The sequence below is a fragment of the Pochonia chlamydosporia genome, chromosome 1, assembly GCF_001653235.2.
Source record: "Pochonia chlamydosporia 170 chromosome 1, whole genome shotgun sequence".
Taxonomy (NCBI): domain Eukaryota; kingdom Fungi; phylum Ascomycota; class Sordariomycetes; order Hypocreales; family Clavicipitaceae; genus Pochonia; species Pochonia chlamydosporia.
Genome location: NC_035790.1, coordinates 6080491 through 6103418, shown reverse-complemented (window position 1 = coordinate 6103418; position 22928 = coordinate 6080491). Strand labels below are relative to the sequence as shown.

At 50.7% G+C, this 22928-nt stretch overlaps 6 protein-coding genes across 6 annotated transcripts; 4 read left to right on the top strand and 2 right to left on the bottom strand.

Annotated features, from left to right (window-relative positions):
* Nucleotides 1-1978: 1978 nt before the first annotated feature.
* VFPPC_18686 (hypothetical protein) lies at nt 1979-2320 on the top strand (the record flags this gene model as incomplete). Its single annotated transcript, XM_022430260.1, has 1 exon — nt 1979-2320. The coding sequence occupies one exon, from the start codon at nt 1979-1981 to the stop codon at nt 2318-2320; it is 342 nt and encodes a 113-aa protein (XP_022285996.1).
* Nucleotides 2321-4834: 2514 nt separating this feature from the next.
* VFPPC_01596 (calcium-translocating P-type ATPase, PMCA-type) lies at nt 4835-9233 on the top strand (the record flags this gene model as incomplete). Its single annotated transcript, XM_018281393.1, has 3 exons — nt 4835-4896; nt 5009-8383; nt 8459-9233. The coding sequence occupies 3 exons, from the start codon at nt 4835-4837 to the stop codon at nt 9231-9233; spliced, it is 4212 nt and encodes a 1403-aa protein (XP_018150088.1).
* A 4386-nt stretch (nt 9234-13619) lies between these two features.
* VFPPC_01595 (chromatin regulatory protein sir2) lies at nt 13620-15693 on the top strand (the record flags this gene model as incomplete). Its single annotated transcript, XM_018281392.2, has 2 exons — nt 13620-13854; nt 14423-15693. The coding sequence occupies 2 exons, from the start codon at nt 13620-13622 to the stop codon at nt 15691-15693; spliced, it is 1506 nt and encodes a 501-aa protein (XP_018150087.2).
* Nucleotides 15694-16213: 520 nt separating this feature from the next.
* Nucleotides 16214-19195, bottom strand: VFPPC_01594 (SCY1 protein kinase; the record flags this gene model as incomplete). Its single annotated transcript, XM_018281391.1, has 3 exons — nt 16214-17634; nt 17700-18537; nt 18602-19195. 3 exons carry the CDS (start codon nt 19193-19195, stop codon nt 16214-16216), a joined length of 2853 nt encoding a protein of 950 aa, XP_018150086.1.
* Nucleotides 19196-20414: 1219 nt separating this feature from the next.
* Nucleotides 20415-21422, top strand: VFPPC_01593 (branched-chain-amino-acid aminotransferase; the record flags this gene model as incomplete). The annotated part of the gene is made up of 1 exon (XM_018281390.1): nt 20415-21422. One exon carries the CDS (start codon nt 20415-20417, stop codon nt 21420-21422), a length of 1008 nt encoding a protein of 335 aa, XP_018150085.1.
* A 393-nt stretch (nt 21423-21815) lies between these two features.
* Nucleotides 21816-22366, bottom strand: VFPPC_01592 (NADH:ubiquinone oxidoreductase; the record flags this gene model as incomplete). The annotated part of the gene is made up of 2 exons (XM_018281389.1): nt 21816-21903; nt 22101-22366. The coding sequence occupies 2 exons, from the start codon at nt 22364-22366 to the stop codon at nt 21816-21818; spliced, it is 354 nt and encodes a 117-aa protein (XP_018150084.1).
* Between the last annotated feature and the right edge of the window lie 562 nt (nt 22367-22928).

Below are 22928 nucleotides of genomic sequence, written 5' to 3'. Positions count from 1 at the left end.
AGACCACATGGTTGATGTCAACATTGACAATCGGCAGACCTTTGGGTGATCTGTCCACCCGAGAATATGACAGTGATGCCCGATATGGATGAAATATTAGTACTCCGTACACTCTTGGTTGGACATTGACCCAACACATGGGAATAGTCGCCAAGTGTCGCGGCAGGATCGCCAGACACGGCAAGCGGCTTACGGCCCGAGCAAGGCATCCATTCCCCATTACATAATGACATGGAATGTTGCTGTTAGTCGAGGACTGTGGTTATTGCACGCGGGGTGGAAGCAAAATATCGATTGGATCGCCAATTACTACAGAGCACCTTGGCACGGATATAATAGTGTTGGAGAGTGAGGCTGTGCATAGTTAGCTGCAGGTGCCAAAAGTCCAGATCTGTGGAACTCGCAAATCTTTGAAGAATAACCACATGCAATACTGACCAGGTTTGGGATGCAAAGAACTTATCATTCGTTGACTGGGCCATTGGTTGAATAGAATTTCTGACAGATCTGGCTCTTTAGTAAGGGGCTCTCGTCTTGGCATGGTAGAATGGACGAATACAGCAGCTTCCAATGAGAGATGGCTTAACGTACCAAGCACAGTTCTAAGAAGAGCCCTTAACTATTCTTTGATAACCTGACTTTCATCCTAAATGTGAGAGAAACGCAGTTGATGCACTTGGCTGTTTCCGGTGTATTTCACTTGGCACTTTCTCCTCCGTAATACTGATTTGACTGCAACATCAAGCCTCGGCCTTGAGTGGGTTCAAGCTCCAAAGAAATCAACAGCTCAAGACGGACTCTGTCCCGTGTGCCTCATCCTGCATCGCGCACGGAGCTGGCAAGTACTTGCGGTATTAATTGCCTCATACCTCAAAAAAATCTTTTGTGCTGCGCGAGTCGTATTCCTTATTACTCTGTTATGATTTCCGTTATGGTGTACTCCGTACGGAGTAGGCCGTTGAGTTTTCAAAAGGATATAGAGAGATCTTCATCATGTCCATTCAACATCCTGGTTCGCAACATTTGTGGCAGTCTGGCCGTGACAGGGATCAGAGCACTCCGTAATGAGCCAAGCACCACCATGGTGTCAGGGGCAGGCCGGGGGAGTTGGACAAAGGTGCTTGCGCTAAAATGGCAGTCCCTCATTACCGAACCACTCTTGGCGGAGTAAATCGTCAGGAGTAAGAATAGAGTCAAGGTGCTATCGCTCTAGTGATAGCTTAAGGGGATTAAGGTCAGGTGTCTGGCGCGTTTCTTCGATGGATACGTCCAGGGTTGCAGCCACCGATCAGGTCCATTTCAAATCAACAATTGAACCAGACCCGTCGCCTGGTCCATATCCCAAAGTGAAATTGTCGACCCGCTTTGATTCGGTTGCTGAGTTGAACTCTCTGCTTGCCGATTCCCTCTGTAGTGATGAGATCACAATACTAGCTGTAACGGAGTCCTGATGATGACAAGTCGTCAGATTGATGTCACAGTTGGCAGCCCTACCACGATGTTGATATGCATTGAGCACGGAACAGTCCACTTGATTGCACTCGCGGCGCACGTGGGATAGACTTGGCATGCAGTCCGCAGCTCATACCAGTTTACTGGCTGGGACTCCAACGACAGAGTCAGTGACAGGTGCGCATCACCGATCATTCTGGTTGATTGCCGGGTGTAGTAAGTACCGCTTGCTGCGATAGCCGTGTTGTATTGTATTGCCCGGGTACGGAGTATGAGTAGTTATGTGAGAATTGGCACAGTATGGTGGTTGATAAAAAGTAAAAATAGGTGCTGGTTTCCAAAACTCTCAAGGTCCGTTCGCCAAACATCAGAGGACCACAATCAAAGGTTTTGAAACGCGCCGAGAGAAGCCACAGCGCCAGTCATGACCAAAGAAATGCCCCTCGAGGCGATGGCACTGGTGCAACACAAGGCGAATGGAACTTCAACAGACACACGAGTCTGAACGAAGTTGAGTCCTTGGTTGATGTTTATTCTAAAACCACTTTGCGTTTTGACCCTTGTCGCTAGTTATGTGCTTTACTTACTTACGAGCTGTAATGACGATATTCGCCTGTCGATGAATTGGTGTTCATATGCGTTGCTCGCCTCCATCATCGTCTGCGCATTCCGCGATCACGGCGTGTACACTTCGTGTTTTGTTGGCGTGTCCAAGTGCCTGAATCGTATCGCAACCTCGATTCAGTCAGTCTTCACTCAATGGCGTGGCTTGGGTTCATCGTCAGCTGTGGCAAACAATGAAGCACCCTCATACTGTGCCAAGATCATTGTCGGTCGAGAATCACTCAATAGAGCCTCGAGGAAGTGACTCAGCCTCTTATCCAATGTGTAGGCCCGTACTAGGCACCATCTATTGATTGTTCAACGAGCTGGTGTCTCGCCTCCGAGAGGCCGCCGTTGGCGCCGGACATTCCGCCGGCAGCTACGGCAGCGGGACAATGTCAGGAGACTAAGCTGTCAGCCATCAAGGCATGACAAACTGCAGAGTGAGCTAGCAAACAAAGGCAATTCCAGGATACTTACTCGGTATTTTGGTTGGAGAGCAATGGTTGTACTGCACTATAATGGTGCAAAATGAAGCTGTTTGTTTACCTGGAGAGATAACCACTGGTATGAACCAAAATTAGTCGATTGGCTAGAAGCCGGCGCCTGCATGGTTCCATGCTGCAGAATGGCCCAACCATGCTTCGAGAATGTCAATCCGACCAAGGTAGCAAGCGTCAAACCCTGTTTGGGCATTGAGAAATTGAGCATTCTGATGTGTAGATCAGAAACGTCCAGAGCTTACAATGCGGCTGCCACATCAAAATCCTTGTAAAGTTCCTGTGAAGCGATTATCATGCGACCCAGGCACATCCATCTGAGACTGGAGGGATGTCATGACGTCTGGTATTGTGTTCGCTAGCTGCTTGGCTGCCTCCAAAGACGCCATTACTTCTAAGTTGTCAAGACTCGGGACAGGTTTTCAGTGGGACAGGGGTACTCTTGCTGCCACGGGTTGGTGGCGAGGTACCTTGACTTTGACTTCAGGGACACTTGGGTGGCTTGGACCCAAGATTTGGCCCTGTGTTCGTCATTTGAAACTCTGGAGTTCGCCAGAGAACCACCTGTGCCATTGCCGGAGGCCCCATGAACACAGTAAACAAGCTCCCAAACAAATCTCCACGTACACCGTACTCCGTACTCCGTATCGATATTGCGTATTCCATTGTGGTGGCAACGAGGGGTGGTGATGGGGTTGGGCGTTTTCGAGTCACAGAAGGAACTATCGTACGGCCATGTTCACCGTTAGCTAGGAGCAAGGAGCACTGCCCAAATCGATGGACCTACCAGACAGCGATGGACAATATTGCGTGACAATATCAGGCTTCAAAGCACGCTTGAACTTTGGTCATTCGATGCAATCGACCAAGGAACACGGAGCATTGCTCCCACCACACAGACTCCAGCACTCAATCTTTGACGTTGCACCCTTCTGGCGGTCATTGGCGCCACTGGAGCAACCCAAAGTCAGGTTCAGTCTGGTGCAAGACGTGGCGAGGACGATCGCTACTCTGTATGCCGTGGAGGGCCAATCTTGATGGCATTTGGGCACTTGACGGTACTTGCACAGCGGGAGGTTTATTAACGTATTAGGATAAAGTATGCATGTACTCCGTAGTCACGCGCTGGTAAATGCCCGAAGATGCTAGCGAATCGAGCAGCTGTCTGGCGCAAATGGCGATTTGAGATTGATGTCTGGTCTGGTCTGTTTGATCGACCCAAGTGCTGCAAACTTTCAGGGCGAGTTTCTGGGGCCGTCACCAAAAGACCGCGTGCCTGTTGACCTCGGACGACCCAGCGAAACAGGCAGGGCCCAGTCTGTCTGAACTCGCTTGACATGGCCAGGCAGCTTGGACACGGAGCAACAAGGTCTGGCCTGGTGCTACCAGACTCCGTACTGACCAAGAGATTTGGCCAAGACGTCGGACCAAGCGCCCTGGGCCGTGTGTTGCCATGGCCCGCAGCCACAAATTCACCGACCTTGTTCTCTTCTCAGCCGGGACTGGCACAGGATGCATCTTGGCCCCAGTCCAATGTTGGACATTGAATGGAGAGCGGCATGAGAACCCCAATCACTCCCATCACTCCAATCAAAATCGATGACGGCGACCGGGGTTCACCTTCCTGCACGGAAGTCAAATCTTGGGAGGCAAGAGCTAAAGTACCAATGTACCAAAGGTACCCAAGTCTCTTTCCCCTAGGGGCTCCACTAGGGCCGCCACCCAATCAGACTGGGTCTTAATTTTGCACTGCCTCAACCTTCACCTGTTTTGGTTTACTCGATGTTCCATCGACCTCATCTTGCACCGCGCACTTGCAGCCAGCAGCACCATGGCAGTTTGCACTGCTCCATTTACTCCTTCAAAGCCTCTTGTTCAATTCTAACTTTCAGTTCACATATGGTTCACTACATGTGTTCCAGCTCTTCGTGTTGAATTTCTTCAGCGGCCGCATTGGGGCATTGCTCGTTTGCCGTTTTATATTCGCCAAACATCCTCCTTGCCCCGTTCTCTCCTTGGATATTTACCTTGCCATTCGAGTTCACCTTTTTTCTTTGTGAAAGCCTCATTCACCTTGACCACAACTTCGGCTTCCCGCCTCACATCCTCTTGTACCTGGTGTCTCTCTTTGACCCTTCGATTCCTCCCTCACTTCGAGAACCATCTCCATGCTCTGCACCGCATAGCCTTTCGCATAGCCTCTCTCGACCTCCGTCGCCACGACCCGTCTCTACCCACCAGCTAGCTGCCTCCCTCGCTGCGGCTGTGTGTGAGAGAAGATGACGGACAAAACTGAACCAGACCCGGCACCTCATGGCGCTCCGGCCGGACGACGAAGAGCGTAAGTGTTCCCTCTTTCTCGAGGCGGATTGGTTGCTCCCATTCTTGGCCAATATATTGCATACCAGTCGCCAAGCTTCCCCTGCCTTGTGCTAACTGAAGAATCAACACAGCCCTACCATCAACATTGACACAACCCTCGTCAATAGCGATAGCAACGTTGTCGAGATGACGCAAGAGTCCTCACAATCGCAGTCGCAGTCGCAGACTCAACCTCAAACCACTTCGTCTCCTTCCCCTAACGAGGATACCGCGAGCCCATCGACCGCTGTCGAGCAGCCACCATTTGGCTTCAGTAGCCAACAACGACCCGAACTTCACGCAGAAACATCATTCGATAGCCGTGAGAGTCGGCCCACCAGTCCACACAATGTTTCGAGCCCTGTATTATCGCGACCACAGGATGGCGGAGCCGGCTTCTTGTCTGTGCCCAACAACCTACGTTCAAGGCAGAACTCTGTCGATTCCGAGGAGGCAGCCAGATCAGTGACTTCGCATGGCGATACCACGGTAGTTGCCTCCAGCTATACTCAGACCGACAAGCTGAAAGCCTCTGGCAACGAAAAGATTATGAAGGATGACAGGGCCTTGAACCCCGACACTGGAACCGAGGACGACTTCAAGGTCGACAAGAACCCATTCGCCTTCTCCCCCGGACAATTGAACAAAATGTTCAATCCCAAGAGTCTACCTGCATTCTTTGCTCTCGGAGGTCTTCGCGGTCTCGAGAAGGGCCTTAGATCGGATCGCAAGTCCGGTTTAAGCCCTGACGAGACGTTCTTGGAGGGTGAAGTTACTTTCGATCAAGCCACGTCCCAGAACGACAAGCTGGCCACCGAAGGCACCGGTACAGTCTCTGCCCACAGGACACAAACCAACAAATCGCGGGGGAACGAATCATTTGCCGATCGATATCGCGTCTTCCGAGATAACCGCTTGCCAGTGAAAAAGGGAAAGAGCTTTCTGCAGCTCATGTGGATTACGTACAACGACAAGGTTTTAATTCTCTTATCCATCGCCGCTGTAATCAGTCTCGGTGTCGGTCTCTACCAAACTTTTGGACAACAGCATGAACCAGGCGAGCCCGCCGTCGAATGGGTAGAAGGTGTGGCTATTATTGTCGCCATTGCCATTGTCGTCATCGTCGGATCTCTCAATGATTATTCTAAAGAACGCCAATTCGCCAAGTTGAACAAGAAGAAGCAAGATCGCAATGTCAAAGTCGTACGCTCCGGTCAAACCACTGAAATCTCGGTTTTTGACATAATGGTTGGAGATGTGGTACACCTTGAACCTGGCGACTTGGTCCCTGTCGACGGCGTCCTCATTGATGGCTTCAATGTCAAATGCGATGAGTCCCAGACCACCGGCGAGTCCGATATTATTAGAAAGCGACCTGCCGATGAAGTCTTTTCCGCCATACAGAACCACGAAAGCTTGAAGAAGATGGATCCTTTTATCCAGTCCGGCGCCCGCATTATGGAGGGAGTCGGAACGTACATGTCCACGTCAACCGGTATCTATTCTTCATACGGAAAAACGCTCATGTCTTTGAATGAGGATCCTGAGATGACACCCCTGCAGGCCAAACTCAATGTTATTGCTACGTACATTGCGAAGCTTGGTGGTGCTGCCGGTCTCTTGTTGTTCCTGGTTCTTTTCATCGAGTTCCTTGTTCGTCTGCCTAAACTTCCTGATACTGTTACGCCCGCTCAAAAGGGCCAGGACTTTTTGGAAATCTTCATCGTGGTTGTGACCATCATTGTCGTTGCTGTTCCAGAAGGATTGCCGCTGGCCGTGACTCTGGCATTGGCTTTTGCGACAACTCGCATGTTGAAAGACGCCAATTTGGTTCGACATCTCAAGGCTTGCGAGGTCATGGGCAACGCGACAACCATTTGCTCAGATAAAACCGGAACTTTGACACAGAACAAGATGCAGGTCGTGGCTGGCACTATTGGTACAACACATCGATTTGGTTCCGCTCGTCCTGGCTCTCGAGGCAGCTCCGAAGACAGCGGTGAGGTGGAGACTGTAGCTGAGGTATCTGCCGCAGAGCTCACCTCCATGTTGAGTGCTCCGGTGAAGGATCTGCTGCTGCAATCTATCGCCTTGAACTCTACAGCCTTTGAAGGTGAGGTAGATGGCGAGAAGACCTTCATTGGGTCCAAAACCGAAACCGCCCTCCTTATTCTGGCTAGAGAATACCTTGGTATGGGGCCCGTCAGTGAAGAGCGCGATAATGCCACGACATTGCAAATCATTCCCTTTGACTCTGGACGCAAATGCATGGGTATTGTTGTCCAGCTCCCTAAAGGCGGTGCTCGGCTCTATGTCAAGGGTGCTTCCGAAATCTTGCTCGAGAAGTGCACCCAGATGCTGCGTGACCCATCCTCTGACGCCTCTGTCACCGCACTCGGTAAGGAAGACAAGCTTACAATTGCCCGTCTCATTGAGACGTACGCTTCCCGATCCCTGCGAACTATCGGCATTTGCTACAAAGACTTTGAGGTTTGGCCGCCAAAGGGTGCTCGGCGTGGAGAAGGTGGCGGCAGCGACGTCGAGTTCGACGACATCTTTCGAGACATGTACTTCATTGGCATGGTTGGTATTCAGGACCCCCTTCGAGAGGGTGTCTATGAGTCTGTCAGGCTGTGCCAGAAGGCTGGTGTCGTTGTTCGCATGGTTACCGGAGACAACAAACTCACTGCCCAAGCAATTGCCAAGGAGTGCGGCATTCTTCAGCGCGACAGCCTCGTTATGGAAGGACCCGAGTTCCGTAACCTCAGCAAGCGTGAGCAAGAAGAGATCATCCCCCAACTCCACGTGCTTGCTCGTTCTAGCCCCGAAGACAAGCGTATTCTTGTGAAGAGACTCAAGGATAAGGGCGAAACGGTCGCTGTGACTGGTGATGGCACAAATGATGCGCCTGCCCTCAAGATGGCTGATGTCGGTTTCTCCATGGGAATAGCAGGCACCGAAGTTGCTAAAGAAGCGTCAGCTATCATCCTCATGGACGACAATTTCGCTAGCATTGTCAAGGCCCTCAAGTGGGGTCGGGCTGTCAACGATGCCGTCAAACGATTTCTCCAGTTTCAGCTCACAGTCAACATTACTGCTGTTGTCTTGACGTTTGTGACGGCAGTTTCCAGTGACTCGCAGAAGTCGGTGCTGACGGCAGTCCAGCTTCTGTGGGTGAACTTGATCATGGACACGCTGGCGGCACTCGCCCTTGCTACGGATCCCCCGCAGGAAAGTGTTCTGGACAGAAAGCCTGAGCCCAAGGGTTCGTCCATCATCTCCATCACAATGTGGAAGATGATTATTGGACAGGCCCTCTACCAGCTCGGCATCACATTCCTCCTGTACTATGGAAGCCCCAAGGGGATTCTACCTCTCCCGGGCCCAGATGATATTCCCGATGCTCCTCAAATCAACACGCTGGTCTTCAACACGTTTGTGTGGATGCAAATTTTCAACCAGTGGAAGTAAGTGCCAATCATCAATGTCTTGAGAACCAACCACTCGTTTCCGTGTATGATACTGACTGTGAACCAAAATAGTAACCGGCGATTGGACAACAAATTCAACATCTTTGAGGGCCTCAGTAGGAATTGGTTTTTCATTGGCATCAGCATCATCATGTGTGGTGGGCAAGTGCTCATTATCTTCTTTGGTGGTGCTGCTTTCCAAATTGCCGACCAACCCAGCGATAAGGCAATCCAGGGAACGCTTTGGGCAATTGCAATTGTTCTTGGATTCTTCTCAATTCCTGTGGGCATCATCATCCGACTGATCCCCGACTGGATCATTTTAGCCGTGGTACCAGACTTCCTTAAGAGAAGGGCACACCGTGTTCCCGGATTGACGATTTCAGACGAGGAGATGGACATGTACCCAGAGCCGCTCGCGGATGTGCGGGATGAACTCAATTTCCTCAAGCGGATGAAGGGAGGGCGACTGAACAACCTGAAGTTTGCCATCCAGCACCCCAAGGAAACCATTATGCAGCGATCACGCAGCCCATCGCACTCGAGATCCAACTCGATGCATGGGCCTCAAACACCAACGCGAGAGGACAGTTTCGGGTCGCCATTTGCGACGCCTGAATCTCGGGCACGATCAAGGTCGAACCGATCTCGATCCAACTCTGCGCTCGGTGCTCCCACCGTCATGGCGGGCATCGTGGCTGCCGGTGTTGCGGCGGGATGGTCACCAATGGGCCGAGTATCTGCAGAGGAAAAACCAGAGGGGACAAATAACGGCAACAACGGAAACAACGTGGAGGAAAAGCGAAACGAGGGAGGAGATACCAGCGACTCACGCAAACAGGAGTAGAAACTTAAAATCCGGCCAAAGGGGGTTTTTCTGTGTTGTGTCATTTCGGATTTTGTTTGGTTGGACTAGGCGCTGTAACATACGGGCATGGAAATAGCCTCTTTTCTTAGACATCCCACCATGCACATGAGGGGCATTCATAACTTTCGTTGTCAACTTTTTTTTTTTTTTTACAGTACAACTACATGTGTATATTTCCTTATTCATACCATTGTCCATAGATGAATCCAGGCAATTCGAGAGTCAACTGGTGCGTTGTGACGGGGACGTAGGATAGTGTAACAGGCAGAGGCGCAATGTGAGGGATGGGCGGAACATTCAACCCCAGAACTGAAATGCTTGCACTGTGCGTATCAGTGAGATGGGCAGCAACAAATAAACAAGTCTGGGTGTTGTAAGAAAGGCTGTACTGGAAGGTAAAAGGGCATGGAGATGATGGGTTGCATTCAGGTTCAAAGTTGGTTCCCAGAGACCGTTCTAGAAGGGACAGTGGCGCACAATAGGTCTCTTGTCTATCGGAACATTAACTAGGTACTTGAGTAGTTTGGGGAGATTGCATGGGCTGAAAAAGCATGTACTGTCGGCGTGAATCGAGTTACTGGCTTGCGGCGGGAGGAAATAAAGGTTGCGTACGTGCATTATTCTTGGTTTGTTCATGACCGGGGGGTTGGAGGTTTGGGTTCGGGAGTGATGAGAAGAACATGGGCAGAAGTATGGACCGCGCGTCATGAGTAATGTGCGATGTATTTCAACCTATAGGCCAGATGCTAGGTACCTAGTAGCTGGAGATAGAGCCTTGTTGCATGTGCTTTGGGAAGAGATGATGATTTGTCTTCCATGTCTGCGCAAGGAAGGTAGCAGTGCGTGTGACTGACTGTTGGATTGGAATGTGATGAGGCGCGATTTCATTACTCGAGTGTATTGCGCAGCTGGGCGGCAAGTTGAAGGCATATGGTTAGGGGTGTAGATGACAGTATCAACGCCGTGTACTATACAGAGTACAGAGGCAGATGAAGTTCTATTCTTGCCTGGATGCTCAAGTGGTGGAAGGTCAAGGGTCAAGGGTCAAGGGTCAAGGGGCAAGATTGAAGCTGCTCTGAGACATTGGCAGCATCCGCGGAGACACACAACGGAATCCATGCGGCCAGAAGATGCAGTACATGTATGCAGTTTGCGAGAGAAATTGTCGGTGAGTTTATTTGTGCATACCTTTGGCGATTTCGTTCCTTGTCTTCCGCCTTGGACGATACTTGGAGTAGCCGGGGCAGAATGGACGCACAGTAATGAACATGCTTACCCGGGTATTATGTTTGTCAAGAAAGAAAAAAGTGAGATAAGCGCCAGCGGCTAAAGATGATGACGATGGGCTGGCAGTGAGGCGAGGCGAGGCGTGAGAAAGTATCTTGATGAAAGTGATTTGTTTGTCTCCCCCTTGTCCGAGTTCAGCCAGTTCCATGTTTGTCAAATGGCATCCCTGCCGGCAGATTATCCAATATCTGGTCAACGCCTCTTGACTGCTCAGCTTGCTGAATGGGCTGCCGCCGTGCCCGTTGCCCTGGGAGGGCCAAGACTCGACATCAATTATGATGAGCGTACTCCGTACAGAGTACAGAGTCCCAACTAATCAGAGGGTTGTATTGGTATTATAACAGTGAACTTTTGATTGAACCTAAAGCTAAAGAACCGGCGATAACCACCAGACCATGTGGGTACTGTGCCATTGCGAGCCTGTCTGGTACGAGGATGGAAATTAGACTCGAGACGTCGAGAGTGTGGCCATGACGCGAGCATAAACACGACTGTACGTATTGTATTGTACCGTGCATTATGGCGATTCAACAGTTTGCTCGAATGGCGGCAACTTGCCAACAAAAGAGTAGCCTGGTATCCCAGAGGCAAACAACAGGCCCGTCATCCTCAACCATGTCAACCTTGTCATTTATACGTAATAGACAACCAACCCTAATGAGAAAGTCGCATTGTAGAGACTTGCCGCGCCCCCTCTTGAGCCATGGCCCATTACTCAAGTAACCTAGGTGCTTTTACTAAACTCGACAGGTGAGGTGACCTGAGGAGGGGGAATGAATGTGGCGTGGCGTTGGGAGCAATTTTTTTTTTGTCTCGTCGTGTCTTGACTTGCGCCGTCGCTGGTGTCATTGGGATACTATACTGTACTATGCTACTCTTGTCTAGTCTTGGCTTGGGTTTTGGTGACGAGCAGAGTTGGATTGGGTGGCAGGTCTGATGGGCGTGATGCTGTACTGTGCGGTGGTCGGGCAACATGAAGTTGCTGGTAATTATAGATTGTTATGTTTGATACGCTTCTCAAACGGCAAGACTCCTTTCTTGGCGGATGGTCTGGTTGTATTTGTCCGCGAAACAGAATCGGAGTTGGGTGGATTGCGAGCGGACGAGTGGATAAAGTCGTCTCATGTCAGCTTTCTTGCTAGATCTGGTTGGTTTAGTCGGTTGAGTTGTTTGGTGTGAGCGGAAAAAGGCACTTGCACTTGCACTGGTGATTTTTCATCAGTTGGATATTACGAGGGCGGACCACCTGGTTTGTGTTTACCATTTCTTGGGATCATGTCATACATACATCCACATGGACAGGACGATGCTTGGCTTGGATAAAAACTGCCTTGAGTGCATAACGCATAGCTGGGTGAATGCTTAATTGATTATGCTGGACTCCAGTGTTCGGAATGTGTGGAAGTATTCGCGAGCTGAGCCGACCTGCATGTTTGCTTGCGTACCTAGGTATTTCTTCTTGGCTGGGATTGATTCCATGTTGGATGTTGGGCGTTTTCCACATCCTTTACTGTTCCGAATTGTATGCTCCGTGCCACCCGAACAGTGAGAAAGCAAGGCAAGGCAAGGCAGCAGGAAATGAAGAGCAAAGTCAAGTCACATTCGGGTCAACGTTTTGAAAGCTGGATGTCGCACTCACACTGTTACTGTTGCTAAATTAATTTCATGAGTGAATGAAGTGACATCCATCCATCCACTTCGCTGGTCCCACGTTGTCCATTCCATTCCATTTGTGCCGACGCCAACTTTTGACTTGGGCAGCATAGTCTGTCATTTGATCAGGCATTCATTCATTCCTTCCGATTCCTGTCTTGCCTGAGTTACCTTGGCAGTCTTGGGGGTTTTCTGTTCAACATAGTCGACTTATTGACTGGATATTTGAGCACTTGGTACCATTGAACAAGACGTCTGGTTGTGTCAGGCACAAGGCAGGGCAAGACAAGGCAAGGCGTGCTCAAACAGGAGAGAGGCGTCTGGTGCATTTATTTGAGTCCTCACTTCCTCATCGTCCGTCTGGCTGGTGTCATTTTGCCTCGTTATTTTCTTGCATGATGACAACAAAAGCCAGCTGTCTATGGTACTAGCAGGCAACCCAACGCACCAGACTTGACCCGACTACAAAAACGAAGAGGAAAAAAAAATAAAATACATGCCATTCCCGAAAAAGTATCATTCCGTCATCTGTCATCCATCCATTTGGTCCATCTATTTGACCCATCCCTCTTGGAACTTGGTCCTTTCTGCACCGTCGCACACTTTATCCCACGACAACTGAGACAACCAGGACAACTCACTGTCAGTCTGGCTGCTTTGGCTGCTGCTCTTCTTCTCTGCCCATCAGTCAGTCTGTTCGCGGCTCGACTTCCTATCTTCTCCTTGGCAGCCTGAACAAAGAAGAAACATTGAACAGACCACAACGCGTGGCGGCCTCGTCTTCAACTCAACACACCTCAGCATCAACACAGACACATTTTTTTTCTTAATTTCCCTTTTCTTATTTGAGCTGCATCCATCTTTTTACCGTCTTGTCCGCCAATAGTCGCATGGGCTTTTGCGTGTGTGCAACCCATCTATCGCCTGCAAATACAATACAGCAGCGCCGCAGTCTGGTCCTTTGCCTTTTCCTTTTCCTCTCCCTTCTCTTCCCTTGGCACTTGAGCATCTGCTGTTCCAAAGTTTCGCTCAACTCCTTTAAACTTTCCCTATCGTTTTCCCTCCTTCTCTTCCTCCTCCTCCTCCTCTTCTTCTTGTTCGTCCTCCGCCTCCATTCCCTTTCCAACCCCTCCTTCTTCACATCTTTCTTGCTCTTGGTTTTTCTATTTCTTTTTTTTTTTTTTTCTTGACCCTCAGAAAACATCTCTCATCACCCACATTTTCTCCCCTTTGTCTTAGTGGCAAACCTTCTTCTTACTTCCTCTCCGTATTCCACCGGAATATTTCGCGCGTTTGATCATTTCATCATTTAATCGTTTCCTCATTTTACTTGGCAACTCGTGTTTCCACTTTTTCGCTACTCTTGGCCCTTGCTGCCCTTCCTGCCCTTTCTACAACACACCCAACAAACTATTCCCAATGACCATGAAGCGTGGTGCCACAAAGGGCGTCAGTCTTTCGCGGCGAAAGGCAAAAGGCGACGCGTTTGAGAAACTGCCAACTGATGCTTCTGTTGCCGAACTCAAGGCTGCTGCCGTCCATGTGTCGTTGGCAGATCTCGAGGATAGGGTTGCCGATGTGCGCGATTCGTGGGAGACGGATTCCTTGTTTGAGGATGCGTTTGAGGAACTTGCCAAGGGCAACATTGACCTAAGCGACTGTAAGTGTTTATTCTATTCTAGTCTGTTTTATTTCCAGTCATTTCATTCTCGTCTGCTTTATTTGTTGTTGTCGTGGTGGTTGCATTTGCACGTTCCAAATGGCGACTATTGCGTTGCCCAATTTATCATTTGATTTTATTATTTAATTTATCACTTGATTACTCTACCCCTTTGATTTGCCCTTCTGCCTGCTCGCGTTGAGATTTGGGATTTGCGTTTGCCTCACTCCCTCAACCACGGAAACTGGACGGCCGGGTGTGGTCTGGCGTATGCGAATTAATGTCATCCATGCATTTTGCGTATAATGACTCGAGCATTCAAATCTTTCTTTTTGCCACTACTGGCCGTGCTGCAGCTAGCTATCCGACTAGCTATACATTCATGTTGATCGCCGGCATGCGGGCCTCAACATGACAAAAGCCACACAGCAGCACGCAACCAAGCAACCAATCAATCCCTCAATCAATTACACACCCAACACCGCAAAACATGAACCACCACCAAAATCATCCATATTGCTTTGCTTGTTACCATCACGCAACATGACTGACACTGACATTGACACAGCTGCCGAAACTTGCACACCCGAAGAGTCAAGCAGGCTTCGTCGGGAACTGCGAGAGCAAGGACCGGCCATCTTTTGCCAAAGGACCGTAGATTGCGGTCGCTACACAGCCAAGAAGCTGCTGAGTGCCTTTTCAATCAAACCACCTGCATTTCTTGAAGGGGAGCCGGATGAAGCCTATTACAGCCTCCTGTCCCTGGCCATCTCAAGAGAGCTGTCTAAGCGTATCAAGTTGAACGACTACAACTCCGTTGGAGATGCTGTTGACCTGATTCAAAAATGCAAAAACATCATTGTCATCACCGGCGCGGGCATTTCCACCTCCCTCGGCATCCCCGATTTTCGTTCCAAGGGAACCGGTCTGTATTCCAAGCTGGAACACCTGGGACTCAACGACCCGCAGGAAGTATTCGACATCGACGTCTTCAAGCAAGACCCAACCATCTTCTACTCAGTAGCCAAGGATATCGTTCCTGCCACAGACCGCTATACCCCGACTCACAAATTCATCAGCATGCTGCATCAGCGCGGCAAACTCCTCACCAACTACTCCCAAAACATTGACAATCTCGAAGTCAAAGCCGGCTTGCCCAAGGACAAGCTCATCCAGTGCCACGGCTCCTTCGGCACAGCCAGTTGCGTCCAGTGCGGCTACCAAACCGAGGGAGAAAAAATATTCCCCGACATCAAGGCAGGCAACATCCCCCGATGCCCACGATGTATCCAGACCCTCCGCACCAACGGCAGATCAGTCAAGAGAAAGCGCTCAGCTAGCGCCGACAAGCGCCGCAACAGACGGTGGTCCGCAGACGACAGCTCTGACAACGACTCGGAGTACGATATCCCCTCTGCTGGTGTCATGAAGCCCGACATCACCTTTTTCGGTGAAGCCCTCCCCGACGCCTTCTCCAAGCGTCTCACCGAACATGACCGTGACAAGGTTGACCTCGTCATCGTCATTGGCACATCCCTCAAAGTCACACCCGTCTCTGAAATCGTCAGCTGGCTGCCCGCCCATGTGCCCCAAATCTACGTCTCTCGCCAGGCAGTCAACCACATCAACTTTGACATTGACCTCCTCGGCGACTGTGACATTGTCGTCACAGAACTCTGCCGCCGCCTCGGATGGCCATTCAAGCATGAAATGGTGCCCCCCAAGCAGGTCATCAACGTGACTGCTGAAACAAGCTTCACAAGCAGACATGTTTTTGAGGCTGTAACTCCCCAAACAAACGGTAATGGCGTCAAAAAATCACCCGAGACAAAGAAGTAAACTACCATGAACTACAACTATTTGCCATGAACCCAGCATGTATACATGCTTAGATGGTCTATTTTTTTACACTCTTCTTGCGAACCCAGGCGAGCTAGGCGTTTTGCACTACAAATTTTGAACAGGAATGGGCTGTTTGCCTTGTTGTCTTTACTATATATATATCCCCTGTTGGACTTTCAGTTTTACGAACTCATGTTATTTCTTCATACACAGTTAGACATTGTGGAGGGCCCCTCATGGGCAGTAATGGTCACTGGTGTTGGGAAGGAAAAGGAAAGATGGGTCGATATCTGCTTTGTACGGCAAACCGCTAGATGTAAGAGACATGTAGATGTCATGATAAAATAACTCCCAAGTCTATCTTGATTATAAATTTGGAGCCACAACTACCGGTACAACTATCAATCATAGTCCGAATATAACGCTCGTAAAAAGGGAATTTTGTCATGGCACCAACACCATCATCTACTCGCTATACAACAATCCATGTCTACAATTCATGCCTCATAACCCATCGCTAAATCAAACTCTGATACTTATCTAACCCAGACGACTTTTGACCACTATTGTTATTCTGACCTGAGCCCGAACCCATCGTTCCCACAGGTTTCTGACTTGCTGCGGCCCAGCTACTCTGTGCAGGAGGCGGCTTGATACTAAACGACGTATTGGGCGAGGAACTGCTGCCTGGAGGGGGAGGCAGCGAGAACGAAGAGTTCCGTGAGTCACCGCCGCCGCCGAGTGAAGGGCGTGCCTGTTGTCCAAGGGACATGTTGGACATGGATGTGTTCATGCCGCCGAAGCTGGAGCCTGATTGGGTGGGCGTGTGGCTGGAAAAGTTGGAGTAGTTTGGTGCGGGTGAAGCCCATGGGTTGGCGGTTGCGGCTGCGGAGGCAGACCAGTTGATTGTTGAAGAGGTTTGCGGAGGAGGCGGGAAGGATGATTGTGCCGGCTGGGTTGGCTGCAGCGGCTGGCTGTATTGGGTTGATGATGGGGCGAGGGTGCTGAATCGAGCGAGGTCGGGGGTGACGGTACGGAAACTAGGTTGGCTGTTGCCCATGGCGGGATTGGATGTTGTGGTAGGGCTGGTAGGGTTTTGCGTTGACCATGAGAAGGATGGTGTCTTTGGCGTGTTAGATGAACTCTTGACGGTGGCGGTGGCCTTGGAGGATGCCATGACAGACGGAGTGTCATCCCAGCTGGGGAAGCCGTTGTTATTGCTGGTTGATGATGCTGACATGCCGCCTTTGCCTTTCACGAGAGCTTCAAAATCATCCTCGTTTCCGCCTGCGGTGCTATCAAATGTGGTGCCTGTGACGCCGCCGAATGCGAGAAAGTCTTCGTTGGGACCTGCGGTGCCTGCGTTTGTCGTGCCAGACAACTCCTGTAGTTTCCTGGTTTGTTCATCCTCAACCCTCTTGGATAGATTTCTGATTAGTTCCATGAATGTCTGGAACTGGCGCAGGTCGAGCAGCGGTCCAAGACTCATGCTCCACAGAATAGGCAGAATGTCCATTGCTACAAAGTCGGCATCTGCATTTTCGCCTACTATGCGCAGCACATTGAGTGCTGCCATCATGACAGCTGGCTCCTTTGTTTTGATAGCCTTGATTAGAGGGACAATCTTCTCCTGCATGGTATACTTGTCCAATGCGCTAGACGAGGATGTCTTCTTTTTATTCTCAATTAGTCCGTTGAGCCCGTCGTCGGCTGCTGCGTCAGTCGAACCGCCGCAAAGAATGACAAACGCTTGCAAGCCGCGCACTTTGATTGCCAGACTGTTTGTTTTACTAAAGACCATGGCCACCACTGGGAAGAGTTCGTTCTTGATGGTGCTGAAGTCGAGGACGGGCAGGATCGACGGCAGCATTCTAAGTGCGGCGTCTACGATTGAAGGCGTAGGACACTCGATAGCAGCCAATATTACTGGAAGGATATCTGATGACGAATATGGTCAGTACCGGGGACTTGGTTTTGGATTGCAAAAGACTGGCTAAACTTACCGTCCTTGAACTCCTTGCCGGAGGAATTGTCAGCCGCGAGTGACACGTTCTCCAGAAACACCATCAATCCAGCATCTCGAGCTGGGTCTTTCTCCTGGCCTTGCTTCGCATTGACCACGAAGATGTCCTTCAACGCCGGACGAACCTTGTCCCCAAATGCTCGTCGAGCAGACGGGAGCAGTTCAATAATCTTGAACACATTTTGAAGAATCAAGGAAAGTAGATCCTTGTCTTTGAGCTCTTCCAAAAGTGCCGGCAGAAGCTTCTTTTCCATCACAGACTTTGGAAAAGACGGCAATACCTTATTCAATCCCCTCATGAATTGCGACTTTTCATTTGGAGTCTTAGCCGGGAACGAATCGAGGAACCGTATCGTCGATACTAAAACATTGTCAAAATACTCGCTTTCTTGAAATTCGTGGGCTGTCATCCGTTGAGCTGGTCGTCTGGTAATCAGTCTAGGAAGAACATGGTTTGATAAGTCTTTAGGCAAGGGATGAGACGACAGAAAGTTGTTGGTTGCCGACGGTACAGTCGATGATGATGAAAACAGCCTCTTGTACGATGAGAGACTGCCGTGACTTTCGAGGGGCGATTTGTGTGGCGAGTTGTACAGAGCAATGGAAAGCAAGCCTAGGGAAAACATATCGGCTGCTGGGGTCAGGTTATTGTCCATGACGAAGTCGGGAGAAGTATAATCGAGGTTGAGCTGGACGAATTTCGGTAAACGAGGATCCATGTTTAAAACCTCTCCCAAATTTATGCCCTGGATAGAAGTCGGCTTCGTCGAGTTATCGGCAGGGCTGCAAAACGACAGACCGCTAATCTTCCAGTCAGACTTTCGACTTGTTAGCATGTCGTATTTCGCCTTACAGTGCCGACGAATCAAAGCTGTATCCTACCTTGGCATTGATTAGGACTGCATCTGGTGTCAAGTTGCAGTGGACAAGACCGGCGTTCTCGTGAAGAAATTCAAGTGCTTTGCTAACTTGCAATAGGCCCTTCTGAATTTCCAGCTCGTCAATCTCAATCTCCCGCCGCCTTCTAACCCCATCTGCATCTTCTGTGACAAACCGGCTGGACCTCCCTCCAGAACGCTCTTGATCATCCTTCTCTTGGAGTACACTAGATAGTGACGCAGATACAGCCTCGGTCACAAACTGTAAACCACCGCCTCTCGTATCCTCGACCGGTTCGACTAGCTCTAGGATCGAGGGGTGTCGAAGCTTTGCCAAGCTGGAGGCTTCCTTTTTCAGGCGCTCGACAACCTCCTCCACGGTGCGCTTGAAGCCGGAGGCACCGGACCGGCCCAAAGAGTTGCCATGGGATTCTAGGGCCTTCTTGTCAAAGACAAAGACACTGTAGGCCTTGCCGGTGGATTTCTTTTTAGCATCGTAGATCTTCCATGGACCAGCAGTGGAAGTGGGATTCGGGGAGACGGAGTAGTTCGCTGTGATGTTGGTAGCGGAGATGGATTTAAGGGCCGAGGAGAACATGCTGCAGATTACGGATGGTGCGGTTCTGGAACTGGTGATATCATGTCGTCGAGTTCTTGGGAGTTGGTTGGTGGTGGAGGGCCGATGCGGCGGCAGTTGTGATTAATTGAATAAGGCTGATAATTCGTAATGACTATCGTTATCTAATACGACAGCAGCGCAGACCGACACTCGAAGCAGCTCTGTTGGAAAATACTGCGAGCGAATGTGGCGGGAGAATTCGAAAATGCGAGATGAAAAGTAGAGCTGTCAATGCGCTGCCCCTTCAAGTTCCTCGGCGTCGTGGACCTGTACCGTCTGCACAGCTTTCAAATGACGAAGGACGTCGTTTGGTTGGTCAAAAACCTCCACAGACAAAGATGAGCACCATCAAAGGCCAGACAGGGGTACTTGGGTGCCTGTGTTGGGCCAACAAGGGACATCTGGAACAAGGGTCTGATGAGAGCGGCCAAGAGCTTGGGTTTGGACAGCTTGGTGCTCCCTCCGTGAATTCGTAAGGGACCGAGTGAAGCTGACTACCCTGTAGCCAATTCTGCCGCTCGATTTCTGGAAAACCTGGCGCTTACCTTCGGCCCGGGCCAGTGGTAGGCGTAGGGCGCGCCAGCCTGTCAATTTTGGCGGCTCCCACGCAATGCTAACGCTGTGTAACTGGCCCAGATCTCCGGTACCGGTATCCAGTTTCCTCCATTGAGGCGGACATCGCAGGGAGGCCCGGCTTTAATTTTTGTTGGACGACCGAAGTTCGTCAACATCCTCAATCGCACCTGCCCCTGGTCCGTGTAACCCCTCTCGACCATCCAATTGGTTTCGTGGACATAAATATCGACCTTTCCCCAGAGTCCTCCGCGATCGCAATATACATATCCCATCGAAACAAAACCAAACTGAACTTTTTTTTTGGCAGCACGCCTTCCACATCACCAATGCGATCCGCCAATCTTGCGCGGAGCGCCGTCTGGGCCGCTACCAGGTCCTCGCGGACGCTTCAGGCTTCTCGGCCTCTTCGTCTCTTTAGCATCAAGGCCGAAGCTGCTTCGGATTCTAAGCAGAAGGCTCTTGACCCAAGCAGACTCTCCATCACTGAGACCTCCAGCCCCAAGCCACTTAGCAAACCAGAGACGCTTGTCTTTGGACGCGAGTTTACTGGCAAGTACAAGCCTACATATACAATATCCCAGGCCCAACTAACATTTGCTGACTTTTGTCACTATTAGACCACATGCTTGCTATTGAATGGACTCAAGAAGATGGCTGGCTCGATCCTAAAATCACCCCATACCAGAACCTCTCTCTAGACCCTGCCACCTGTGTCTTCCACTATGCCTTTGAGTGCTTCGAAGGTATGAAGGCCTACAAGGACAAGGACGGCAAGGTCCGTCTGTTCCGCCCAGACAAGAACATGGCCCGTCTTAACAAGTCTGCCGCCCGTATTGCTCTTCCCACCTTTGAGCCCACAAGCTTCATCGAGCTCATCAGCAAGTTCACCAAGCTTGACTCACGGTTTATCCCTAACCAGCGAGGCTACTCACTCTACCTGCGACCCACCATGATTGGTACCCAGAAGACACTGGGTGTTGGGCCGCCTGGCTCTGCATTGCTCTATGTTATTGCTTCCCCCGTCGGACCTTACTATCCCACCGGTTTCAAGGCCGTTTCACTTGAGGCCACGGACTACGCTGTCCGAGCCTGGCCTGGCGGTGTCGGCGACAAGAAGCTTGGCGCCAACTATGCGCCTTGCATTGTCCCTCAGCTCCAAGCTGCCAGCCGTGGCTACCAGCAAAACCTGTGGCTCTTCGGTGAAGAGGAGTACGTCACTGAAGTTGGCACTATGAACATGTTTGTTGTCCTCAAGGATAAGCAAACTGGCCAGAAGGAGCTCATCACTGCTCCTCTTGACGGCACCATTTTGGAGGGTGTGACTAGAGACTCTGTCCTAGCGTTGGCCCGTGAGCGTCTTGTGCCTGAGGGCTGGAAGGTCACGGAGCGCAAGTATACCATGCAGGAGCTCGACGAAGCTTCTCAAGAGGGTCGCTTGGTGGAGGCTTTTGGTGCCGGTACTGCTGCCATTGTCAGCCCTGTCCGAACTATTGCCTGGAAGGGCAAGCACGTTGACTGTGGCTTGAAGGAGAACGAGGAGTCTGGTGAGACCGCCCTGCGTGTTAAAGACTGGATAGAGGCTATTCAGTACGGTGAAGAAGAGCATGAGTGGAGCGTCGAGGTTGAGTAGTTTTGGACGTGATAAAATTAGAATAGAAGTTGGGAGCTCGGTGCACATGTACATAAGAAGTTTGGACACGATAGATAGCGCCACCATCAAACAGTGAGTCGATTTCTCAAAAACGTCCTGCCAACGTAACCGCTCATTCAACGGCATGCTCCCCTGCCGTCATATCGAGCAACACGTGTGTAAACATGTCAATTGAGTCATCACGTAGGCAAGTAATCTCAGAAAAAGGTCTAATGCGTCGTACCATTGAAGGAATTTATCTTTGCCCAAAACAAAAGAAGGCCTGAAAACATATACATGTTGGCGCTTGACGCCGCGTCGTCCTTCATTCGATTCCCGTCAAGCATATCATCCCCCGTTCTATCCCTTACGTTCTTCGCCCATATCCTCAACCTACTCCTTCTTGTCCTTGCTGGGGTCCGGCAGGATACCCTCAGCTTCTAACCGCCGTCGGGCTTCCTCGAGGGCCCAGGTAGATACACTGCAATCAAGTCAGTAAAACGGAACCGTTGACCAGCCTGGTACTCTCAGAGCGCGATATAGTGGCATCCCAAAATCCCTTGGCGATCGGCGAATTCGATGCACAGATGCACTTGAATCTCCATATCCAGTCCGATGCCGTCGTGGCGCGCATGAGGAGAGGGGGATCGTGTCAAATGGCGGCATAGAGGGACTTACGAAGTGTCAGGCTTGAAGGCCAGAGCAACACCCGCAGCCAGCAAACTGCCGCAGAAAAGGTACATGGGCCATTCCCAACCCTCGGGCTCAGGCTTCTCGCCGGGCTTGATACCCCAGAGCCAGCCGGTGGGAGGTTCGAATTGTGACTCGTTTCCGTGGCCGCCGCCTTGTCGTCGGGAGGACACGGAGAAGGATCTCATGGCGATGGGTTGGCGAGCGCATCGCACTGCTCGCAGCGGAGCGGCCGAATGTCGAATAATGGCCATTATTGTCTGGTCCGAATGCGATTTCTGGCGGTGCGAACGGACTATCGTGTCTCAATGGCTTGGGGTTTTGAATCGTATTGAGGTGATCCATGGAGAGGAGGTCGACGATGGCAGATCCAGCGGACCCGGAGTCACGTGAGGGATGTTGCTATGTGCACGCCCCTTTGGGAACATCACGGTACTTGATTGGACAAACGCCCAACGACGTCACTGGGAATGTTGAAACCTGCAGTTCGACTTTCAGGCTTCATGCAAGTGGTCATTCGGCAGTCTATCAATGGAGCTGGTGTGAAGCGAATAGCGCGGCAAGTACGGGGGATCGGCGATCTGTCCATGGCGCTGCTTGCTTCATAATCGAGTTTACTTTTTTCTTTCTTTTGGTTGAAGAACAGCAAAGCCAGGATAAGTTCAGAGAGTTGGAGTTACCGGATCACAACTTTCTTCACCACAACTTCCACATGTCGAGGAACGGGACTGCTTGTCCTCCGAGATCCCTCACGCACCATGCGTAGGCGCCCCTCAAAACCATCCCGGGATTCCTCTATGGCAGAAGTAACTGGAA